Below are 22,191 nucleotides of genomic sequence, written 5' to 3' on the forward strand. Positions count from 1 at the left end.
TGAACATAACGTCTGTTCTGGAATTCCTGGCAGGCCTCCACTATGATGAGGGGCTCAGTTACAGTGCCATTAACTGCGCCAGAAGTGCCTTTTCAACATATCTATGGCGAGGATCAGAGCGTCATTCTGTTGGGACTCATCCCTGGTAACCAAACTTATGAGGGGAATTTTTAATATCAATCCCCCAATAACCAGGTACTCTCTAAAATGGGATATGAGTATTGCCCTAACGTTGCTAAGGAATTGGTCTCCAGCAACAGCTCTGTCCCTGCAAAGACTGACGCACAAAACAGTCATGCTGATGGCTTTGGTCACGGCACTAAGGGTACAGTCGTACATAAGTTAAGGCTGGACTATATGACTTTTTCAACAGGAATATAACGTTTCATATTACGAATTAGTCAAACAGAACAGACCGGCATCATCGGGCCTCAAAATAGAATTTAGGGATTACCCTACAGATATCGTCTCTGTATAATAAGACAATTATTGTTATATATGGAGAACACCAAAAACATCTGAGGCTATGAGATGGCACTACTAATCAGCCACAAACAACCCACAAAAAAGTGTCGGTTCAAACTATTTCCAGATGGCTGAACCAGGTTTTAACAACAGCTGGGGTGGATACTAACATATTCAAATCTTATTCCACCAGGGCTGCAGCTACATCGGCAGCTATGGAGTTGGATGTACCAATGAACCAAATCCTCGAGACAGCAGAATGGATCAGGGGAAAATGTTCCAACTATTCTATTACAAACTAGTAGTTAAACTGGAACTTTGCAGAGCCAATTTTAAGTTCTGTAATATAATTTCACCCCATAAATAGGGGCTATAATATGTTGTTAACAATTTATCATGGATTTCAATGTTGGATTCATGTCTAAACATGTTAACACAATTCCTCCCACAGTCAATTAAGCAGATGTGATGCATGGAATCGTGTTTCCACGGCATGAAATCACAGAGCTTTGAAATCTTCAGGTAGTCACTCACGTGACTCCGAAGTAAAATAGTAAGATTAAACGAGAACTTACCAGTTCGAAGTTTGATCGTTATTTTATGAGGAGTACGTTGAGGGAATACGTGCCCTCCGCTCCCACCCTTGATCATATACTCAACTGGTATTTTCTTCTCTAATCTTACTATGTTCAGTCATTACAGTTATCTGTGATTTCACACCACTGCTTTGAAGAATGACACGCATGCGTCCTGGCGGGGTTCTTCACGTATTCCTTCAACGTACTCCTCATAAAATAACGATCAAACTTCGAACTGGTAAGTTCTCGTTTAATCTTACTAATGTATAGTGCAAGATAAATTCCAATATAGACTGATTAAAGATAGACCGAGGATCTCCAATGAGGTAGATGGTGATACAGGACTGCTCTCTAGTTGTTGGTAAGATGGATCAGTTGCCTGATAACGGCTGGGAAGAAACTGTCCCTGAATCTGGAGGTGTACGTTTTTACACTTATATACCTTTTGCCCAATGGGAGAGGGGAGAAGAGAAGTGCGACTAGTCCTTGATTATGCTGCTTACTCGGAATAAGCAAAAACGGATTGTTTCTAAATGAGTTTATGCTGCAATAATTGTAATTGTGTGACTGTGTGAATCATTTTTATTTGCTGTTGTCACAGAACTGAAGGTGGTGCAGGTTGCTGCCTCCAGAATGTTCCTTTATCCTGTCCTTTTGTTTATTTCCAGTACTATGGAGAAGTTCAAGAGAACAAAAGAGAAGTCATCGTTGCCAATTTGACAGTCACAGACCGAGACCAGGCACACACGTCCAATTGGAATGCCTTATACCGCATTGTCAGTGGAGACCCAGCCCACCATTTTATAGTTAAGACAGACCCAATCACCAATGAGGGCATGGTTATTGTAGAAAAGGTAAGTTTAGTTTTGTTTAGTTTTGAGATACAGCGCGGATACAGGCCCTTCAGCCCACCAGTCCATGCTGGCCAGCGATCCCCGCGCATTAACACTACCCGAAACACACGAGGGACGATTATTTTGCATTTTATACGGAGCCAATTCACCTACAAACCTGCACGTCTTTGGAGTGCGGGAGATAACCCACGCAGGTCACGGGGAGAAGATGCTGACAAGCACCCGTAGTCAGGATTGAACCCGCTGTAAGGTCGTAGCTCTACTGCTGCGCCACCGTGCCGCTCTTATCGCGTACCTCACATTCGGCGTTGAAATCACGTTTGATCAATCACTTTTGAAAGAAACTTTAAAGCAAATGTTACGGTACACAAGCATCATGTGGAATAGTTCATAGGGTGACTTGGTTGACATATTTGACTTAAGTTCATAAGGATAGGAGCAGAATTAGGCCATTCGGCCCATCAGGTCTATTCCGCCATTCTATCTTCCATCTGAACCCATTCTCCTGCCTTCTCTCATAATCCTTGACACCCTTACCAATCACGAACCAATCAATCTCCACCTCAAAAATATCCATTGACGGCCTCCACAGCCTCTGTGGCAATGAATTCCACAGATTCAACAGCCTCTGAAAGAAATTCCTCCCTATCTGCTTTCTAATGGTAAGTCCTTTAATTCTGAGGCTGTGGCCTCTGGTCCTAGACTCTCCCACTAGTGGAAGCATACTCTCCACATCCACTTCATCCAGGGCTTTCACTATTCAGTAAGTTTCAATGAGTTTTACCCCCTCATCCTTCTAAACTCCAGTGAGTACAGGCCCAGTGTCGCCAAACACTCATGTCAGGGGTGTCAAACTCATTTTAGGTCACGGGCCGGATTGGGCAAAATGCGACTTCATGCGGGCCGGATCAGTTATGCATGCGTGAACGTCCGTCAGCCAGCCCGAGGCCAAGGGGAGCTCAGCGCCGCCATCTTGTCTGTTTGACAGCGGTTGCCGGGGCGACCGCCCCCATGGCAACCGCGGGCCAATCACGGAGCGGTGGATGGGAGCTCCCCACCGCCATCTTGCCTCTTTGACGACTGTTTCCCGGAGCAACCGTCCCCTTGGCAACCGCGGGCCAATCACGGAGCGGAGAACGGGAGTGGAAGACAGCGGTGGAAGAGTGACAGCGGCAAGAGAGAGAGAGAGAGCGGCTGCCGTACAGATACATAATAAATGGTCGTGAATATACTTTTTTTTTTCCGAAAATCATCTCGTGGGCCGGATTGGACCACTTCACGGGCCGCATCCGGCCCGCGGGCCAGTAGTTTGACATCCCTGTCTTATGTTAACCCGATCATCCCTGGGATCATTCACGTAAACCTCCTCTGGACCCTTTCCAATGCCAGCACATTCTTCCTCAGATATGGGGCCCAAAACTGCTTTATATACTGCCAGTGCCTTATAAAAAGCCTCAGCCCTTGCTTAACATAAAGCCAGTCCTCCAGTATGTACTGTAAGATTCTGAATAAACAGTACGAGTTAATCCATTCTATAACTTGTATATAACTGACTTTTTTTAGTGGTTTATCTCAGGAGCCAAATACACCAGGCAAAGAATAAAGCTATGGTTCTTGAGGAAAGCGTGACTTTATATGTTTAGAAAGCCAGGCGTTTAATGTAACATTCATTGAGAGCTCAGTATCACAAATAAATTTATTCAAAAGCATGGATATTTGAGCTTTCAATATTTGCTCCTTAATGTACCTTTTTAACCGCATTGGCAGACTTTGTGCTGTTTCCATGTAATGAAACAAACTATCAAGAAACGGTACATCATGTTGCCTGTCTTATTAACAACAATCAATACTTCTAACAATTTTTAAAGTATGAAATAAATGACATTATAAGAAGTCCCGTGGGGTATCATTAATAGTTTGCTCATCTTGTTAGGCTAAACCACTTGTAACATTCCTGATTGTGCATAATCAGACCAGTGGATATGTGCCATATAAATGTTATTTTGACATCTTCGTGACATACATTCTATATTTATTTTACTAAACTGCTGAATAATTCAACAACATTTTGTACTTGATTTCCATCAATCTTTTAAATCCAGGTTCTGTGGTAATCCACTGATTATTATCACCATTTGGTCATAGCTGTTCCTTTTAGTTTTAAGTTTTTTCATGAGTACTTTTATGCCAAGTTTTTGGGAGAAGTGTTTCGTTCAGTTCAGAGATACATTGCGGAAACAGGCCCTTCAGCCCACTGGGTCCGTGCTGACCAGTGATCCCCGCACACTAACACTATCCCACACACACACGAGGGACAATTTACACTTACACCAAGCAAATTAACCTACAAACTTTGTACGTCTTTCTAATGTGGGAGGAAACCGAAGATCTCGGAGAAATCCCACACGGTCATGGGGAGAACGTACAAACTCCGTACAGACAGCACCCATTGTTGGGATTGAACCTGGGTCTCTGTCGCTGGAAGCACTTGAAGGCAGCAACTCTACTGCCTTCTCCCCATAACCCCCGACACCCGTACTAATCAATCTCTGCCTTAAAAATATCCATTGATTTGGCCTCCAAAGCCTTTGTGGCAAAAAATTCCACAGATTCACCACCCTCTATCCAAAGAAATTCCTGCTCATCTCTTTCCTTCTCTCGGTGTTACTGCTACCTCTGCCCAGCTCCCCCCTACACAGATGTAACTCCAAATCTCAAGATAAGATACGGCTGTGTTGGGACAAATTCTGACATTTGCTTTACTAATAATGAGAATTACAATTAATATTACTAAACTATAACTGCCATTATAGTTTGAACCCAACTATATACACATGGAAAAGTGAGTTGCCCCATTTGTCCCACCCTGGTCATTCCTTATTCTCTCGTGTGTCATTGGGCAGAAGGTGCAGAAGTTTGGAAGCACATACCGCCAAAGTTAGGAGCAGCTTCTCCCCCTCCATTGGAACTAGTGTAGCTTGGACATGTTGGCCAGTGTGGGCTAGTTGGGCCGAAGGGCCTGTTTCCACGCTGAAAACTATCAGCCTTCAGAACAGCCCTTCCATTCGCTAGGGTACTGTCCCATTCACCTCTACTCCATTGCAGACATTGGAATTTGTCTCTGAAACTCATGCACTGCAATACTATATTCTGATCTGTATCTTTCCCTTTGCTCTACCTATTATACTGGAGTTTGGCTTGATAGTCTTTACCTCTGGTATTATCTGATCTGTTTGGACAGCTCGCAATAAATAAAGCCTTACACTGCTCCTCGGTACATGTGATAATAATAATGCTGAACAATAAGCCATCATATCCTCATTGTTAATTTGTCCAATCTCTATTCTGCATGAAACTTAAAAAAATTTCCCTCAAACATTTATTTCGAGAGGACTAGGGATGCAATGCTGAGGCTTTATAAGGCCGCATTTGGAGTATCGTTATGGGCCCCATATCTAAGGAAGGATGGGCTGGCGTTGGAGAGGGTCCAGAGGAGCTTTACGGGAATGATCCCAGGAATGATTGGGTTAACATATGACAAGTGGCGGCACTGGGCCTGTACTCGCTGGAGTTTAGAAGGATGAGGGGGCCCCTTAATTGAAATTTACTGATTAGTGAAAGGCCGCGATAGAGTGGATGTGGAGAGGATGTTTCTACTAGTGGGAGAGTGCATACCAGAGGCCATAGCCTCAGAATGAATGGACGTCCCTTTAGAAAGGAGATGAAGAGGATTATATTTAGTCAGAGGGTGGTGAATCTGTGGAATTCAGTGCCAGAGAAGGCTGAATAAATGAATGTTTATTTGCCAAGTATTCACATACAAGGAATTTGCCTTGGTGCTCCGCTCGCAACTGACAACATGACATACAGTGACAATTAAGAATGACACAAAAAACATTAAACATTAATAATAAAACATTATTGATTAAACATGTGAATTAAATAAAATACCAGAGTAAAAGGAGGCTACTGATTTTTGGTTATTGAGTAGGTCAAATCAATGGATATTTTTAAGGCGGAGATTGACAGATTATTGATTAGTATGGGCGTTGGGGGTTATGTTTAGAAAGCAGGAGAATGTGGTTGAGAGGGAAAAATAGATCAGCGATGATTGAATGGCAGAGTAGACTTGATGGGCCAAATGGCCTAATTCTGCTCCTACAGTATTGATGCGGGGATCTGGACGCCTAATCCAACATGCTGAATCTTTGTGTTTTGCAGCCTGTAGACTATGAGATAAACCGGGCCTTTGTGCTGACGGTGTTGGTGATGAACCAATCTCCACTGGCGACGGGAATTCAGTCCTCACTCCAGTCGACGGCAACAGTCGCAATCTCTGTCACGGACGTCAACGAGGCACCGTTTTTCATCCCCAATCCCAAGCTAATCAGGCAGGAGGAAGAGATGCCTGTGGGCACCCTGCTAACTACATTTGCAGCTCAGGATCCGGACCGCTTTATGCATCAGGCAATACGGTAAGAACGCCAGCCACAAAATCTAATTTAGCTTTTCATTTCCCATTCGCAGACAAAAATAAAAAAAATTCAGCTCTCGGCAACGTTGTAAAGTGGGCGATGATAAATCTTCAATCTGCTGGAATAATCATTAAGAGAGCTGGAATCATCGAGTCACTATCTCCCATCGTGTGCTACCGCTCAAAAACTCTGCAGCTGGAAACCCGACTTCAGTCAGGTTGCAGCTCTAGGTTGTGAACAAGGAACTGCAAATGCTGGTTTGCAAAAAAAAAAGACGCAAAGTGTTGGAGTATCACGGCGGGTCAGGCAGCATCTCTGGAGAACACGGGTAGATGACGTTTCGAGTCCAGACCCTTCTTCAGACTGATTGTAGTACGGGCGGGGGGGGTGAGAGAAAGCTACAAGAGTCAAGTGTGTTTTATTGCCTATTGTCATAGGGCAATAAAATTCTCACTTGCTGCAGCACAATAGAATATGTAAACATAGTGCACTGTAAACAATATAATAAACGAGAAAAAAGGTTTATATATGTATAATTTATAGAAATATATATATAACTAGACTGTTACACCCGTTCTAATCAATTTGTCTATCTCTGAAAATATCTTTAAATTATATACACACTTTGCATGGCCTCCACAGCCCTATGTGGCAATGAGCTCCACTGATTAACTACCCTTTGACTGGAGAAGTTCCTCCTCACCTCCTTTCTAATTCTGAGGCTGTAACCGCTGGTCCGAGATTCTCCTACCAGTGGAAACATCCTCTATCTATGCCTTTCATTATTCTGTACATTTCAGTGAGGTCCCCCCTCATTGTCAGGGCATCCAGCACATCACCAACTACAAGCCCAGCAACAGCACGATGGCCGACGGCGACGCCTCACTGGCAGTGGAGCTGAACTGCTTCTTTGCTCGCTTCGAGGCAGAACCAGAAGAGCTCGTCGCCATTCTCCCACCAGCCCCTAACAACAACAACTACACCCTCACTGTGCAGGAGCAAGAAGTGAGGCGGGTGCTCAGGACGGTGAACCCGAGGAAGGCTGCCGGCCCGGATGGCGTGACAGGAAGGGTTCTGAAGGAATATGCAGACCAGCTCTCCGAGGTCCTCACGAAAATCTTCAACCTGTCCCTGTCTAAATCCATCATCCCACCTGTGCCTGAAGTCTGCCACAATCATCCCACTACCAAAAAAAGCCTGTTATCAGCGGCCTTAACGACTACCGACCGGTCGCTCTCACACCAGTCATCATGAAGTGTTTCGAGAGGCTGGTCTAGCAGCACATCAAAGCCAGCCTCCCGCCTACCTTCGATCCACACCAGTTTGCCTACAGAGCAAATAGGTCCACTGAGGATGCCATCGCCACTGCTCTTCACACTGCACTGACCCACCTCGAACACCAGGGGAGCTATGTGAGGATGCTCTTCATTGACTTTAGCTCCGCCTTCAATACCATCATCCCCAGCAGACTGGTCACCAAACTCATGGATTTAGGACTCTCCCAACCCATCTGCCTCTGGATCAAGGACTTTCTGTCTAAACCCCCAGACCGTCAGACTGGGCCATCACCTCTCCACCCCCATCACACTCAGCACCGGCTCCCCACAGGGCTGTGTGTTGAGCCCCCTCCTCTACTACCCACGATTGTGCCCCCGCCCACTCCACCAACACCATCGTCAAGTTTGCGGACGACACGACTGTGGTTGGACGTATCTCAGGAGGAGATGAGACGGCCTACAGGGAGGAAGTCCAAAGACTGGCAGCGTGGTGTTCAGACAACAACCTCATCCTAAACACCACAAAAACAAAGGAAATTATCATAGACTTCCGTAAGAACAGTGCAGCCCCCAAACCCCTATTCATCAATGGGGACTGTGTGGAAAGGGTCTCAGACTTCAGATTCCTGGGCACACAAATTACGGAGGATCTCTCCTGGACTACAAACACCACCACAGCAGTCAAGAAGGCCCAGCAGCGACTCTACTTTCTGAGGATCCTCAGGAAAAACAACCTGGAGGAGAAGCTGCTGGTGTCCTTCTACCGCTGCTCCATCGAGAGTGTGCTGGCGTACTGTATAACCACATGGTATGCCAGCTGCTCTGCAGCGGACAGGAGAGCCCTTCAAAGGGTCATCAACACCGCACAAAAAATCACTGGCTGCGCACTGCCCTCCCTGAAGGACATCTTCAGCTCTCGCTGCCTTGGCAGGACCAACATCCTGAAGGACCCTTCCCACCCTGGACACAACCTGTTCCACCTGCTGCCCTCTGGCAGACGGTACAGGTCTTTCAAAACTCGCACAAACAGACTCAGAGACAGCTTCTACCCCATAGCCATACGTGAACTTAACAATGCAAAATAAGAAATAACACTCACATTCAACACAAGCACCTTAAAAACATCCTGAATGCACTTGACCATTTGCACTACTATATAACTGTATATAACTGTACAACACTGAATACCTCATAATGGCAAATTAGTGGCAAAAATTATCTGTAATTTTTTTATATGTATATATTTTTACCTTTTCTTATATATTTAAAATTGTTCTTGAGAATCGCACCGTTGGATTGACTTTTAAATTTTGTTGTACCATGGGCAATGACAATAAAGAGATTCATTCATTCAACCTTCTAAACTCCAGCGAGTAGAGGCCCAGTGCTGTCAAACGCTCATCATATGCTAATTGACTCATTCCTGGAATTATTCTTGTAAACCTCCTCTGGACCCTCCCCAGAGCCAACACGTCTTTCCTCAGATATGGGGCCCAGATTGCGGCCTGAGGAACGCCCTATAGAGCCTCAGCATTACATCCCTGTTGTAGTTGTAGAGGTTGGAGCGTCTAATATGCCTAATAGCCTAAGAGAGGCGGGGCAGGACAAAACAGCTCCATGTTGTACTCTGTTGCCAGAATTCACTTCCATTCATTATTTGTTGAAAACAAATTTCTCAGCGTGTGATGATCATCGATACAAGCAAGTCAACACTAAAGCATTTCGCAATTTAAATCTACTTCACCAGCTATTTTTGCAAGTCGGTTTATTGGGCTCCTTTATCAGTTGCATGTCACCTTCTGAAAATGAGGAGAAAAGATAAAGAGGATAATATGCTGCTCAAACTCGCCTCGAACCTAGTTCCAAGCGAAAGATCAATCCCTTCAGGAAATAATGGGAACGGGAGAATCAAACAATGGCATTCTTGTGCCAAGGTATAACATTGAATTGACACTGAAGGGTATGTGTGCTGATTCCAATTATAAAGAATGACTACATTTAGTCTGGCAAGAATTACCTCAGTCACCAAGTCATACAGCACAGAGACATACCGTGTAGGAGGGAACAGCAGATGCTGGTTTATACCGAAGAAAGACACAAAGTGCTGAAGTAACTCAGCATTTTCTACTTGCCCCTGAGTAGTGGAGACATCAAAGTTAACAGCATTGCTACGTTGGTGATCTGGACTCGCCTCTAGGCCAACTTGGAGAGGGATGAGTGATTTCCTTCCCCGAAGAACATTAGTGAACCAGACATTTTGTTTTATAACAGTAGTTCATATTACCTTTACTGAGATCAACTTTTAAAATATACCCTGTACGTAAATATATGCACGAGTTTCAAATGTCATTATGCCAACTAGTGAAATGAAATACAAATAATTATATATATATATATATATATATTTTTTTTTAAATTCTCAATTGCTACTTTGTATTCCTCTCTCACATAAAGGATTCAGATACACATTTTTGTGAATAGCTATACATATTATATGTTATGTTGTAATAACAGATCCAAGTGCCTTGAGCAAACTACAAAACAACAGTTCACGTCATTAGGATATATATATATAAGCAATATATAAGCAAAATGCATTTTCAATTGGAGATGGTTGAACTGAAGAGCTTAACCATATATGATTCAACATTCTCTGATTAAATATGCAATTTGCTTATATATGCATTTATATTCATATAGCTGTTGTTCTGCATTTATATTTATATATAATTGAAAATGTTGGAGGATTATGTGCTTTCCCTCTCTCTGCATCCCCCTTCCCAGTTCTCCCACCAGTCTTACTGTCTCCGACTGTATTTTATCTCTGTACCGCCCACTCCCCTGACATCAGTCTGAAGAATGGTCTCGACCCGAAATATAGAAAAATAGGTGCAGGAGTAGGCCATTCGGCCCTTCGAGCCAACACCCCCATTCAATATGACTATAGCTGATCATCTAAAATCAGTACCCTGTTCCTGCTTTTTCCCATTCCTTCTCTCCAGAGATACTGCCTGTCCCGCTGAGTTACTCCAGCATTTTGAGTCTACCTATACAATATATATATATATGAATGAATTTTATTTCATTAGATGGCATGATGTTACATCTCAGGCCCAGATGTCCTGCTGTTCAGCCAGTAACTTAACCATGCAGCCAACAAAGAATCACACATTGAACATGCATTGGGACTCGAAAGCACAATGAAGATCTTAGATCTTTTGTTTAATCAAAGCTACTCCTTCAAAGCATCTTGATTTGCATCAAATTTCAATCATATTTGTCACAATCTCTCTGGCATTTCGAACTGATTTTTTTAATGCTGCACAGTGTTTCTCCGATTGAATATGCAATTATGATTACTGGAGTAAAATCAGCAAAAATATCAAGTTTACAGCTGAAATCACTCCTTGAACTTAGTCATAGCAATTTGTGCATCTAATATCATGAATGGAATATCTATCGGATGAGGTTGGAATGTTCCAGCATGCTGTGTAAGCTTATTCATTTTAACTTTGAAACTTAGCAACTCTGCAATCTCGATAGGTATAAAACATTAAATCCCATGTTTTTAAAATGGGGTCTGCTGTGATGCTGGGCCAATTGTAGCATATTTGCCAAAAATGTTGGTAAATTAGGGCATTTTTGAAAAATCCTTCATTGAAAAGAACTTTGACAAGCCCCTAAGTTTTGTTCCCAAAACTTAGATTGGACTTTTGATAGTGTCAGAAAGAACTGCAGATGCTGGTAAAATCGAAGGTCGACACAAAATGCTGGAGTAACTCAGCGGGTGAGGTAGCGTCTATGGAGAGAAGGAATGGGTGATGTTTCGGGTCAAGACCCTTCTTCAGACTGATCAGTGTAAAGAAGGGTCTTGACCCGAAACGTCGCCCATTCCTTCTTTCCGTAAATACTGCCTCACCCGCTAAGTTACCCCAGCAGTTTGTGTCAACATGTTGATAGTGTATAATGGTTGAGATTTGTTTATTGTTATTTATTGCTTAGTTTAGTTTATTATTGTCACATGTACCAAGGTACAGTGAAAAGCTTTTGTTTGCATGCTATCCAGTCAAAGAAAAGATTATGCACAAAATACAATCAAGTGTCCAGGTAAAGGATAAAAGGGGACAATATTTATTGCAAAGATATAACATTGAATTCCGATTAAAGATAGTTCCAAGGTACATGGGAGGTCAGGACCCCACTCTAGCTGATGAGAGGACCGTTCAGTTGCCTGATAACAGCTGGGAAGAAACAGTTCCTGAACCTGGTATGCGTTTTCAAACTTCTGTATCTCCTGCCCGATGGGAAATGGAGAGAAGAGGGAATGACCGAGGTGATACACATCCATGACTGCTGGCAGCCTTGCCAGGGCAGCATGAAGTGTGCTGAAGATGGAGTAGATGGAAGGGAGGCTTTTTTGTGATTTACAGTTAAACAATAGCGACTCCTTTCCACAAAATATCAGATGAAGGGTCTCGACCCGAGACATCACCAATTCCTTTTCCCCAGAGTAGCTGCCTGGCCCGCTGAGTTACTCCAGCATTTTGCGTCTTATCTTTCAATTTATATGCATGAAAGAAAACCATATCTGCAAAGGGTCTCACATCTAATAATGTACAGCAAAGAAACTGTGCAGTGTATTTGTATCCATTAGGCAAAATGGACAGGTTAACATTTAGAATGGAGATCCTACTAGATGTGCCACAAATGCTCATTGTGACTTGTTTTGGACCAGATTTAATATCCTGCTTAATGTTTTGCGGCCTTCAATGTAGTGTAAGTTAAGCTACAACTATACTAGTATGAGCATGCCATTCATCCTAGAAACATAGACCATAGGTGCAGGAGTAGGCCATTCGGCCCTTTGAGTCAGCGCCGCCATTCAATATGATCATGGCTGAACATCCAAAATCAGTGCCCCGTTCCTGCTTTCTCACCATATCCCTTGATATCTACCCATAGCTCTTGATATCTCCCCATATCTCTTGATATTTCCCCATATCTCTTGATATATCCCCATAGGTCTTCATATCCCCCCATATCCTTTGATACCTCCCCATATCCTGATTGCAGTACAGTTGGAAGGTGCATTAAAAATGGGCCAGAGAGATTGTAAAGGAATCTGAGTATATGTGCGAATGTTCAACTCTGATTGTATTTATTATAAGGAGATTAGGTAATGGCAAAGAAGTATGCTTAGAAGTGATTTATTACGGTAATTATCTTTTATTTATAACCTTTGCCTGGTTTCCCATTTATGTGTCGCATTCAGTTTGGTGAAAATACTCTGCATTCATCCTTAAGCAGATATACTAGAAAGCATGATCAGAGTAACCAATAAATTAATTCAACTAGAAAACAATAAGACTTTCATTAAAACATAAATGTTTACAACATTGGTCCATGATCATTGATAAGCCGATCTGTCTGTTTGAATATTCCTGCCCTGCACGACTTATTATACTTCATCTATATTTATTTTCTTTTATTGCTTTTAATGTTTAATGATCCTGAATGTGTTTCTTCCAATGGCTATATTGTTCAGAATTGATTACCATATAAACTCCACTCGTCTGCTGTCTCACTTGCAAACCCTGCACTTTCTCAGATATCTATTCCTTTATGGCTACGATTATTGCTCTTTTATGTCCAATTGTTAAGAGATACAACGCGAGTACTCGTCAGCCTGTGCCTCACGATGGGTTTCTTCTGCTGAAAGGGCCATTTCAGGGGGAATTTAGACTTGCTAATGAGATGCTGCAGGGATGAAATGGGCCATACACCTTGAAGCTGAGATGTTTTGAAATCATTTTTGTTTAATGGCTGGGCCTTAGTAACAAAGCAGTGAACGGTTGGCCACTTACAACTTAATAAGGTTGAGAAACCTAGAATTGAATGGGCCAGCTCCAATCTCAGTTGTAGGAAGGGTTTTGATCCGAAACGTCACCCATTCCGTCTCTCCAGAGATGCTGCCTGTCCCATTCAGTTACTCTCAACATTTTGTGTATTATCTCCAATTTAAGTTGGAGGGGTTGGGAAGGGGTGAATAGACCAAGGACATCAATGGCCATCTTCCTACAGTACATCTCTAATGATGTAGATAATAGCAATCCTGAGCTGTTATCAAACTCATTGGAGCCTGGGACTATAATTGATTTGATTTTACTGGCTTTATCTTGCACGAAATATTATTCCCTTTGTCATGTATCTGTACACTGTGGACAGCTCGATTGTAATCATGTATTGCCTTTCTGCCGACTGGTTAGCACGCAACAAAAAGCTTTTCCTTGTACCTTGATACACGTGGCAATAAACTAAACTTAAACTCAAACTAAACTACACACACACACATACACGCACACACACACACACACATGCACGCACGCACACACACACATACACATATATATTTGAGTTTAGTTTGTGGTTCGCTTATTGTAATGTGTACTTCAGTGCAAAAAGACAAAACCAATGCAATGAGCATTGACTTCTAACTTCAAGTAGCCCTTGCTTTCCCTCTCTCTCCACCCCCACCTTCCCTATTCTCGTACCAGCCTTAGTGTCTCTGACATCAGTCTGAAGAAGGGTGTCGACCCGAAACGTCACCCATTCCTTTTCTCCAGAGATGCTGCCTGTCCCGCTGAGTTACTCCAGCATTTTGTACCTATCATCGATGTAAACCAGCGTCTGCAGTTCTTTCCTGAGCAATTAATTTTCAAAAGTGGAACTGTTGCCTGCAGAGTTGCTGATTTTGTGTGTACTCGGTGTAAATCTGCGCCCCGGCGTTCTTGCTTGCTCGTTAAAACCTTTATTAATAGTTGCTGCTTTTTTTAGATATTCTGAGCTGTCAGATCCTGCAAACTGGCTGAACATTAATGCCACAACGGGTCAAATCACAACCACAGCCATCATGGACCGAGAATCCAGCTATGTTAAAAATAATATATATGAAGCGACATTCCTGGCAGTTGACAATGGTAAATATTGACTTCCCAGTGTGAAACAACGCAATGTATAGTTTCATGCTATCTTGTCTGTATGCATCTTTTCAGTCAAATGCCTTTAATTTTCTTCTAACTGTCTCAAAACACTATTACCGTAAAAAATATCAGTATCAGATATAAAATATTGTTATATTATTAAAACATGATAATAAATGCTCAAAGAAGCTTGAAGATAGTTGTGTTATTTTGTACTTATTTGTTATATAGTTCAGTTCAGAGATACAGCGTAGAAACAGGTGCTTCGACCCACCGAATCCACGCCAACCAGCGATCATCCCGTACACTAGTTCTATCCCTGCTCCCTAGGGACAATTCACAGAAACCAATTAACCTACAAACTCACACGCCTTTAGAGTTTTGGAGGAAACCGGAGCACCTGGAGAAAACCCACGCAGTCACAGGGATAATGTGCAAACTCCGTACAGGCAGCACCCGTAGTCGGGATCGAACCCGGGTCTCTGGCATTGTAAGGCAGCAACTCTACCGCTGCACCGCTGTGCCAGTATGGTTCTTGAAGAATTTGCCGTCACTGGCCAACTAGCAATGCTCGGCCACCCAAGTCCCATGAGTTCTAACACAGGATCCCTTGTAGCAAAGATCTGTGAGGCCGCATCTCTATTAAAAAAATGTTGGTGACACTTTCAGGATGGATGAAAGAAGGAAGGAAAGAAGCCCTACCCACAAAACCTGGGCAGCCAGCCTGGCTCTCATCTCAAGAGTTGCCAGAGAAGTACGGAGTTTGTACGTTCTCCCTGTCACTGCGTGGGTTTCCTCCGGGTGCTCCAGTTCCTTCCCTCGCTCCTAAGACGTGCCCGTTTTTAGGTTAATTGGCTTTGGTGTAAATTGTCCCTAATGCGCAGGATAGTATATGTAGATTGTTGGTCGGCATGTACACGTTGGGTCGAAGGGCCTGTTACCGTGCGGTAGATTTCTTTAAACAAAATTAAACATGGCATTCAGTCCGTAGTGCAGCAAGAAAAACAGCGTAGTAATATATTTGCTACTCACAGGGAACTAGCGTACGGGTTGATTGCTAGTTGGCACGGACTTGGTGGGCCGAAGGGCCTGTTTCCGCGCAGTATCTTGGAAGTCTTAAAAAGTCTACAGAGTAGAATCTGAACATGATAAAATACACTGGCCTGTAAGTTTGATGTGCCCAGTGAACGTCCCATTGGCAATGAAAAACATGGTGCTTTGTGTCTGATGTTGCTAAGTTGCCCAATTGTATTTGGCTCAATAAGCGCTTCAGCCTAACCTAACAGGTGGTGATCTTCATTCAGGCAATCCCCTGGCAAGTGGAACTGGCACCATTCAGATTTATCTCATCGACGTCAATGACAATGCGCCCGAGCTGATTCCCAAAGAGACGCAGATTTGCGAGAAGCCGAACCCGAATGCAATAAACATCACGGCAGGGGACGCCGACAGAGATCCAAATAACGACCCATTTGTGTTTGAACTGGCGTACAGGCCCCTCAGTGTACGGCAGAACTGGACCATCACCCGCTTGAACGGTAAGCTGCAATTCAGGTGGTGGGGGGTTTTTGTATCAAAACATAATTTATTTAATTTCAACACGATACAAAAACCAAACCGTGGTGACATACGCACCACCATGTTACAAAATCATCAAACAACTATGTTACAAATAACTACTATACAACCCCGGTAATAACTACTATACTATACCTGCTTTACATTGGTGGGACCAAGCGCAGGCTTGGCAATCGCTTCACCCAACACCTCCGCACAGTCCGCATTAACCTTGATCTCCTGGTGGCAGCACTTCAACTCCCCCTCCCATTCCGAATCCAACCTTTCTGTCCTGGGCCTCCTCCATGGCCAGAGTGAGTCTCACCGCAAATTGGAGGAGCAGCACTTCATATTTCGCTTGGGTAGTTTACACCCCAGCGGTATGAACATTGACCTCTTATTTCAGATAGTCCTTGCTTTCTTCATCCTTCCCCTCCCCTTCCCAGCTCTCCACAGTCCACTGTCTCCACCTCTTCCTTTCTTCTTCCTGCCCCACCCCACCCCCACATCAGTCTGAAGAAGGGTGTCGACCCGAAACGTCGCCTATTCCTTTGTTCCATAGATGCTGAGTTTCTCCAGCATTTTTGTCTACCTTCGATTTTTCCAGCCTCTGCAGCTCTTTCATAAACTATACAACCCGGGTAACCCAGATGGTGTTGGTAAGTTCTGGTACAGAATAACACTGGCCAGATCAAACGAAAGCAAACTCCTCGGAATTAAAAGTCCACAGTCAAAGCAGAAGTTAAAATGCAGGAGTGTGGAGTCACTCGTGCTGGAGTTACTCGGCGGATCAGGCGGCATCTATGGAGGAAGAAAGATGGGTGAGGTTTCGGGTTGGGACCCTTCTCTGATGTATGGGTCTCACTCTTTCACAATTTTGCAGCATGTGCCAGTGACCCGTGACAGCAAGTCAAAGTTAGTGTAAAAATACAAGGGATTAAGTTATTGGACAAAAAAATATCCAGAACGAGCTGGAGTAACAATGCAGAAATGTGCTTTTGACTTCAGTTGTGGTAGCCAGAGAATTTAAGTTGAAAATCATGAGAATTATGATGCTTTTGTACCACAAGATCTCCTTATCCAAACGTATTTTGTGCCGCACCTTATCGCAACAGTAGAGTTGCTGTCTGACAGCATCAGAGACAGGTTCGATCCTGACTGCTGGTGCTGTCTGTATGGAGTTTGCATGTTCTCCCTGTGACCACGTGCGTTTTCTCCGGGGTCTCCCGTTTCCTCCCACACTCCAAAGACGTACAGGTTTGTAGATTAATTGGCTTCGGTAAAATTGTAAATTGTCCCTTGTGTGTAGGATAGTGTTAGTGTACGGGGTGATCGCTGGTTGGCGCGGACTCGGTGGGTCGAGAGGCCTGATTCCGTGCTGTATCTCTAAAGTCTAAGTTATTAGTGAAGCTGCAGGTCATAAACTGTATCAGTTCATGAAGGTAACTCACCTCAACTTTTGTAAGACAATTTATAGATGGGTAGTTTATGCTAATCTTTCCATTGACACTCATGTCACAAAGGTCAATAAAACACAGCACCATCATAGCCTTGTTGCGAAAGCTCTGATGTTCAGATGTATAGGCAGTACGGAGCCTGAGAATTTAATATACCAAGTCATGGCCTGGATAGAGGGGATGTGGAGAGGGTGTTTCCACTAGTGGGACAGTCTAGGACCAGAGCGCACAGCCTCAGAATTAAAGGACATACATACAAGGAGATGAGAAGGAATTTATTTTTGTCAGAGGGTGGTGAATCTGTGGAAATCATTGCCACAGACGTCTGTGGAGGCCAAGTCAATGGGTATTTTTGAGGCGGGAATATTTGAGCCAGATTCTATGGGGCTATGGGGAGAATGGAGAATGGGGTTGAGAGGGAAAGATAGATCAGCCATGTTTGAATGGCAGAGTATTGATGGGCCGAACGGCCTGATTTGCTCCTAATCTACTGGTATTGATTTGTATGAGGGGGCATGGTGACGTTGCAGTAGAGCTACTGGTCTACAGTACCAGAGACCCAGGTTCAATCCTGGGTGCTTGTCTGTAGGGAGTTTGTACGTTCTCCCCGTGACCTGCGTGGGTTTTCTCCAAGAACTTTGGTGCGGGCTCGAAGGCCTGTTTCTGCGCTGTATTAACTTAACTAAACTAAACTTAACTAAACTAAACTTTTGAAACAACTCTAACTGTATATACCAGAGAGAGATTTCAGCGACAGAAGTTCAAATAGAGAGTTATAGAAGCAGCATTTAGAGTATTGTATTACTACCTTAATGTAGGATCGATCTCATTAAGCTGAAAAGAGTGCAGAGAAGATTTACCAGGTTATTCCCAGGACCAGAGGGCCCTGAGCTATTGGGAGAGAACTCTATTCCATGGAGCTCAGGAGGCTTAGGGGTGATCTTATAGAGGTGTATAAACATAGAAAGCACGGAAAAATAGGTGCAGGAGTAGGCAATTCAGCCCTTCGTCCAGCATCGCCATTCAATATGACTTGGCTGATCATTTAAAGTCTGTACTCTGTTCCTGCTTTTTCCCCATATCCCTTGATTCCTTTAACCCTAAGAGCTAAATCTAACTCTCAAAATCTTGAGGGGGAAAAGATTGGGTGAAAGCACAGGGTGTTTTACCCAGGGTAAGAGAATCAAGAACCAGAGGATATACTGTAGGTTTGAGGTACGTGGGGCAAGTTTTAATAGGAACCAGAAGGGCAACGTTTTCACTCGGAGACTGGTGGGTATATTGAAGGAGGTGCCAAAGGAGGTAGTTGAGGCAGGTGCTATAACAGCATTTAAAAGACACTCAGACTGGTACGTGGATAGAAAAGGTTAAGAGGGATGTAGACCAAACATGGACAAATGAGCTTAGAGAGGGGCATCTTCATGAGAATGGACGAGTTTAGCCAAGGAGGCCTGTTTCCGCGCGGAATGACTTTGAGGCTACGGCGAGCTGTAGATCGCTTTCAGTCATGTACAGAGTAACTTCCACTTTCTTAGAGTGATACTGATATGCAATCTTAATGTGAGTGCTTAGTTCCAGTGGATTGACAGGAAATAAATATTTTAACAATACTGGGAAATGCCACCAAGATAAATTTCAATACTTCAGAAATCTCCATTGCCTCTGAATTTTATGGATCCTTTTAATTAAAATTTCTGTACAATATTTGACAAATTCTATCACATGGAATCTTCTGTAATAATTCAGTCATCCCACTGAAAAAAAGCCATTTGCATTTAATCAGTGAAGATTACATTCATTTTAGTTTAGTAGAAATTATTGTTTCTGCTTTCTCACGCTTAATTAATTCTGATGTTACTGTTCAATGTGCAATTCCATTAGTTGTAGAATTAGTGGCAAGAAAAATATTTATTTATTCACTTAAAATGACACGTTGCTGTAAATCATAATCCAGCAAACTGGCTGGAAAAGAATCTTCTTTGGGAAGTCTATTTTCCCCCAACATAGTCAGGTCTCGATTTCATCTCGTTACACTCCTTCAGACATTCAGTAGCCTGAGCAAAGCACAAAGTACTGGAAAATCACAGGAAGTCAAGCAGCATCTGCGGAGGGAATGGTCAGTTAACGTTTTTAGGTCTGGACCCTTCTTCAGGAAAATTATGAGGGGCACAGACAGGATAGACAGTCAGAACCTTTTTCCCAGGGTGGAAAGTCCAACACTAGAGGGCACAGCTGTAAAGTAAGAGGGGAGAACTTTAATGGAGATTTGTGGGGCCTTTTTGTAACAGGGTCTTTTATTGAATTGAATTGAATTGAATACTTTATTGTCACATGTGACAACTCACAGTGAAATTCTTTCCCTGCGTACCCAAGGTATGCAACGGTTGCCACATAAAGTGCGGTGACAATGTTACGAAGTATCCCGTGCCAGGTCCACCCTTGTTTTCCCCTCTCCCGGCAGTCCCCCATGCTGGGTCTTCCTTCCGTGCAGGGGGCGGCAACCTACGGCCCCCGGGCCGAATCCAGTCCGTAACCCAAAATCATCCAGCCCGCAGGCGATTTTTTCCCCTCAATCATCCGGCCCGCCGACTCCCATCATCTCTGGTACCTGGAATGTTTAAGAAATAACTGCAGATGCTGGAAAAATCGATGGTAGGAAAAATTGCTGGAGTGAGTTTCTCCAGCATTTTTTTCTACCTCCGGTACCTGGAAGGTGATTTGGCTGTACCGCTTCCTGCGCAAAGCCGCCGGCACGGCCGACCGCGCACCTTCTGTGTCTGGGCTTCACTGCCGGGATCAGTAGGCCGGGGACGAGCGAGTGTGATATTTGAGCTCAGTGCCCCGGGTGGCGTCTTTGAAGGGGCGGGATCTATGTAAACACACGTGATAGATGTGGCCTGCCATCCGCTCACAGACATATGTCCTGGCCCCTTGGCAGTAAAGGTTGTTGACCCCTGTTTTAGTGCCCAGCGGCACTAAAGTAGCACCATTTTAATCATTTTAAAGTTCTATTTTTTGGGCGACTACAGACGACTGCCGCAAAATTTTCAACATGTTGAAAATTTTTCAGCGACAGTGGCAACAATTTTTGTTGTCATAGCTTGTCGAAGGTTGTCGTAGAGGTTGCTGTCGTAGATTGTCGACAGGTGTCATAGGTGAATTCCATTAAAACTAGTCCCTAGCAGGCACCTAAAGAGTCGCCTAAGTGGGACAGGCACATGATGTTGTTAAACCTCTGTTTAAGAAGGGCTGCAAAGAAAAAAAACTGGGAAGTATGGACTAGTAACCCCAAATCTGTGGTAAGAAAGAGCAGGAGAAGATTGCAGTGAGACAGGGTGGTGAAGAATGCTTTTGGCATGCCGACAGATCAGGAAACTGAGTATCGATGTTTGGGTGTTATATATAGTACAGTTGTACAAGACATTAGAGAAGGCCACACTTGAGGTTTGTGTTCCGTTTCATTCACCTTGCTATAGGAAAGACGCCACTGAGTTAGAAATGGTGCAGAGAGATTTCCATGGGCAGGATTCGAGGGCATGAGGTATAGGGACAGGTGTGGCAGGGCAGGGCTTTATTCTATTTGAGTGTTTGAGGGTGATCCTACAGAGGTGCATAAAATCATGAGGGGAATAGATAGCATGAATCCACTGAGTTTTTTCCTCGGGACATGGGAATTAAGAACAAGAGGACATACGTTTAAGGTGAGACGGGATGGATTTACTAGGAACCTGAGTGGCACCGTTGTCATAGAGGGTGGTGGGTATATGGAAAATGCTGCCAGAGCAAGTAGTTGAGGCAGGTACATTAATAACATTTAAAGGACATTTGTGTAGGAAGGAACTGCAGATGCTGATTTAAACGAGCTTCAATGTACCTTAATTAGTCCATGTGACAATAAACAGACCATTGAAACCGAAGGTAGACACAAAAAGCTGGAGTAACTAAACGGGACACGCAGCATCTCCGGAGAAAAGAAATGGGTGAGGTTTCAGATCGGGACCAGTCTGAAACGTCACCCATTTATTCTCTCCAGAGACGCTGCCTGTCCCGCTGAGTTACTCCAGCTTCTTGTGTCTATTAAAGGACATTTGAACAGGTTTAGAGGAATATGCGCCAAACAGAGGCAAATGGGACAAGCTCAGATGGGTATCATATTGAACATGGACAAGATGGGCCGAAGAGTCTGTTTCCGTGATGTATGTCTATGATTTTTCTAATGTGTAGGAAGGAACTGCTGATGCTGGTTTAACCCGAAGATAGACACAAAATGCTGGAGTAACGCAGCGAGTCAGGCAGCATTTCTGGAGAAAAGGAACAGGTGACGATTTGGGGAAAAGGGTCCCGACCCAAAACGTCACCTATTTCCTCCAGAGATGCTGTCTGACCCGTTGACTTACTCCAGCCTTTTGTGTCTATCCAAGATTTGCTAATCGTGGGATCTTAAAGTATCCACATCTCCAAAGAGCTGTCTGGAATAGTTTTCTTCAGAAGGACATGAACTGCATGGAGATTTCATCAAGGTTAATAAAACCATGAGGGACCTGGATG

General features: G+C 43.7%; 1 protein-coding gene across 2 annotated transcripts in view; it reads left to right on the forward strand.

Moving 5' to 3' along the window:
* LOC129707459 (cadherin-4-like) overlaps window positions 1–22,191 on the forward strand; it is a 485,034-nt gene that overhangs the window by 436,912 nt on the left and 25,931 nt on the right. For both annotated transcript variants that reach the window (XM_055652497.1, XM_055652498.1), the window contains 4 exons: window positions 1,712–1,897; window positions 6,119–6,372; window positions 14,484–14,626; window positions 15,934–16,167. In XM_055652497.1, the coding sequence (XP_055508472.1) occupies window positions 1,712–1,897; window positions 6,119–6,372; window positions 14,484–14,626; window positions 15,934–16,167 (817 nt within the window). The remainder of the gene's footprint in view (window positions 1–1,711; window positions 1,898–6,118; window positions 6,373–14,483; window positions 14,627–15,933; window positions 16,168–22,191) is intronic.

Source organism: Leucoraja erinacea, chromosome 21, assembly GCF_028641065.1.
Source record: "Leucoraja erinacea ecotype New England chromosome 21, Leri_hhj_1, whole genome shotgun sequence".
In the NCBI taxonomy this organism is placed as follows: Eukaryota; Metazoa; Chordata; class Chondrichthyes; order Rajiformes; family Rajidae; genus Leucoraja; species Leucoraja erinaceus.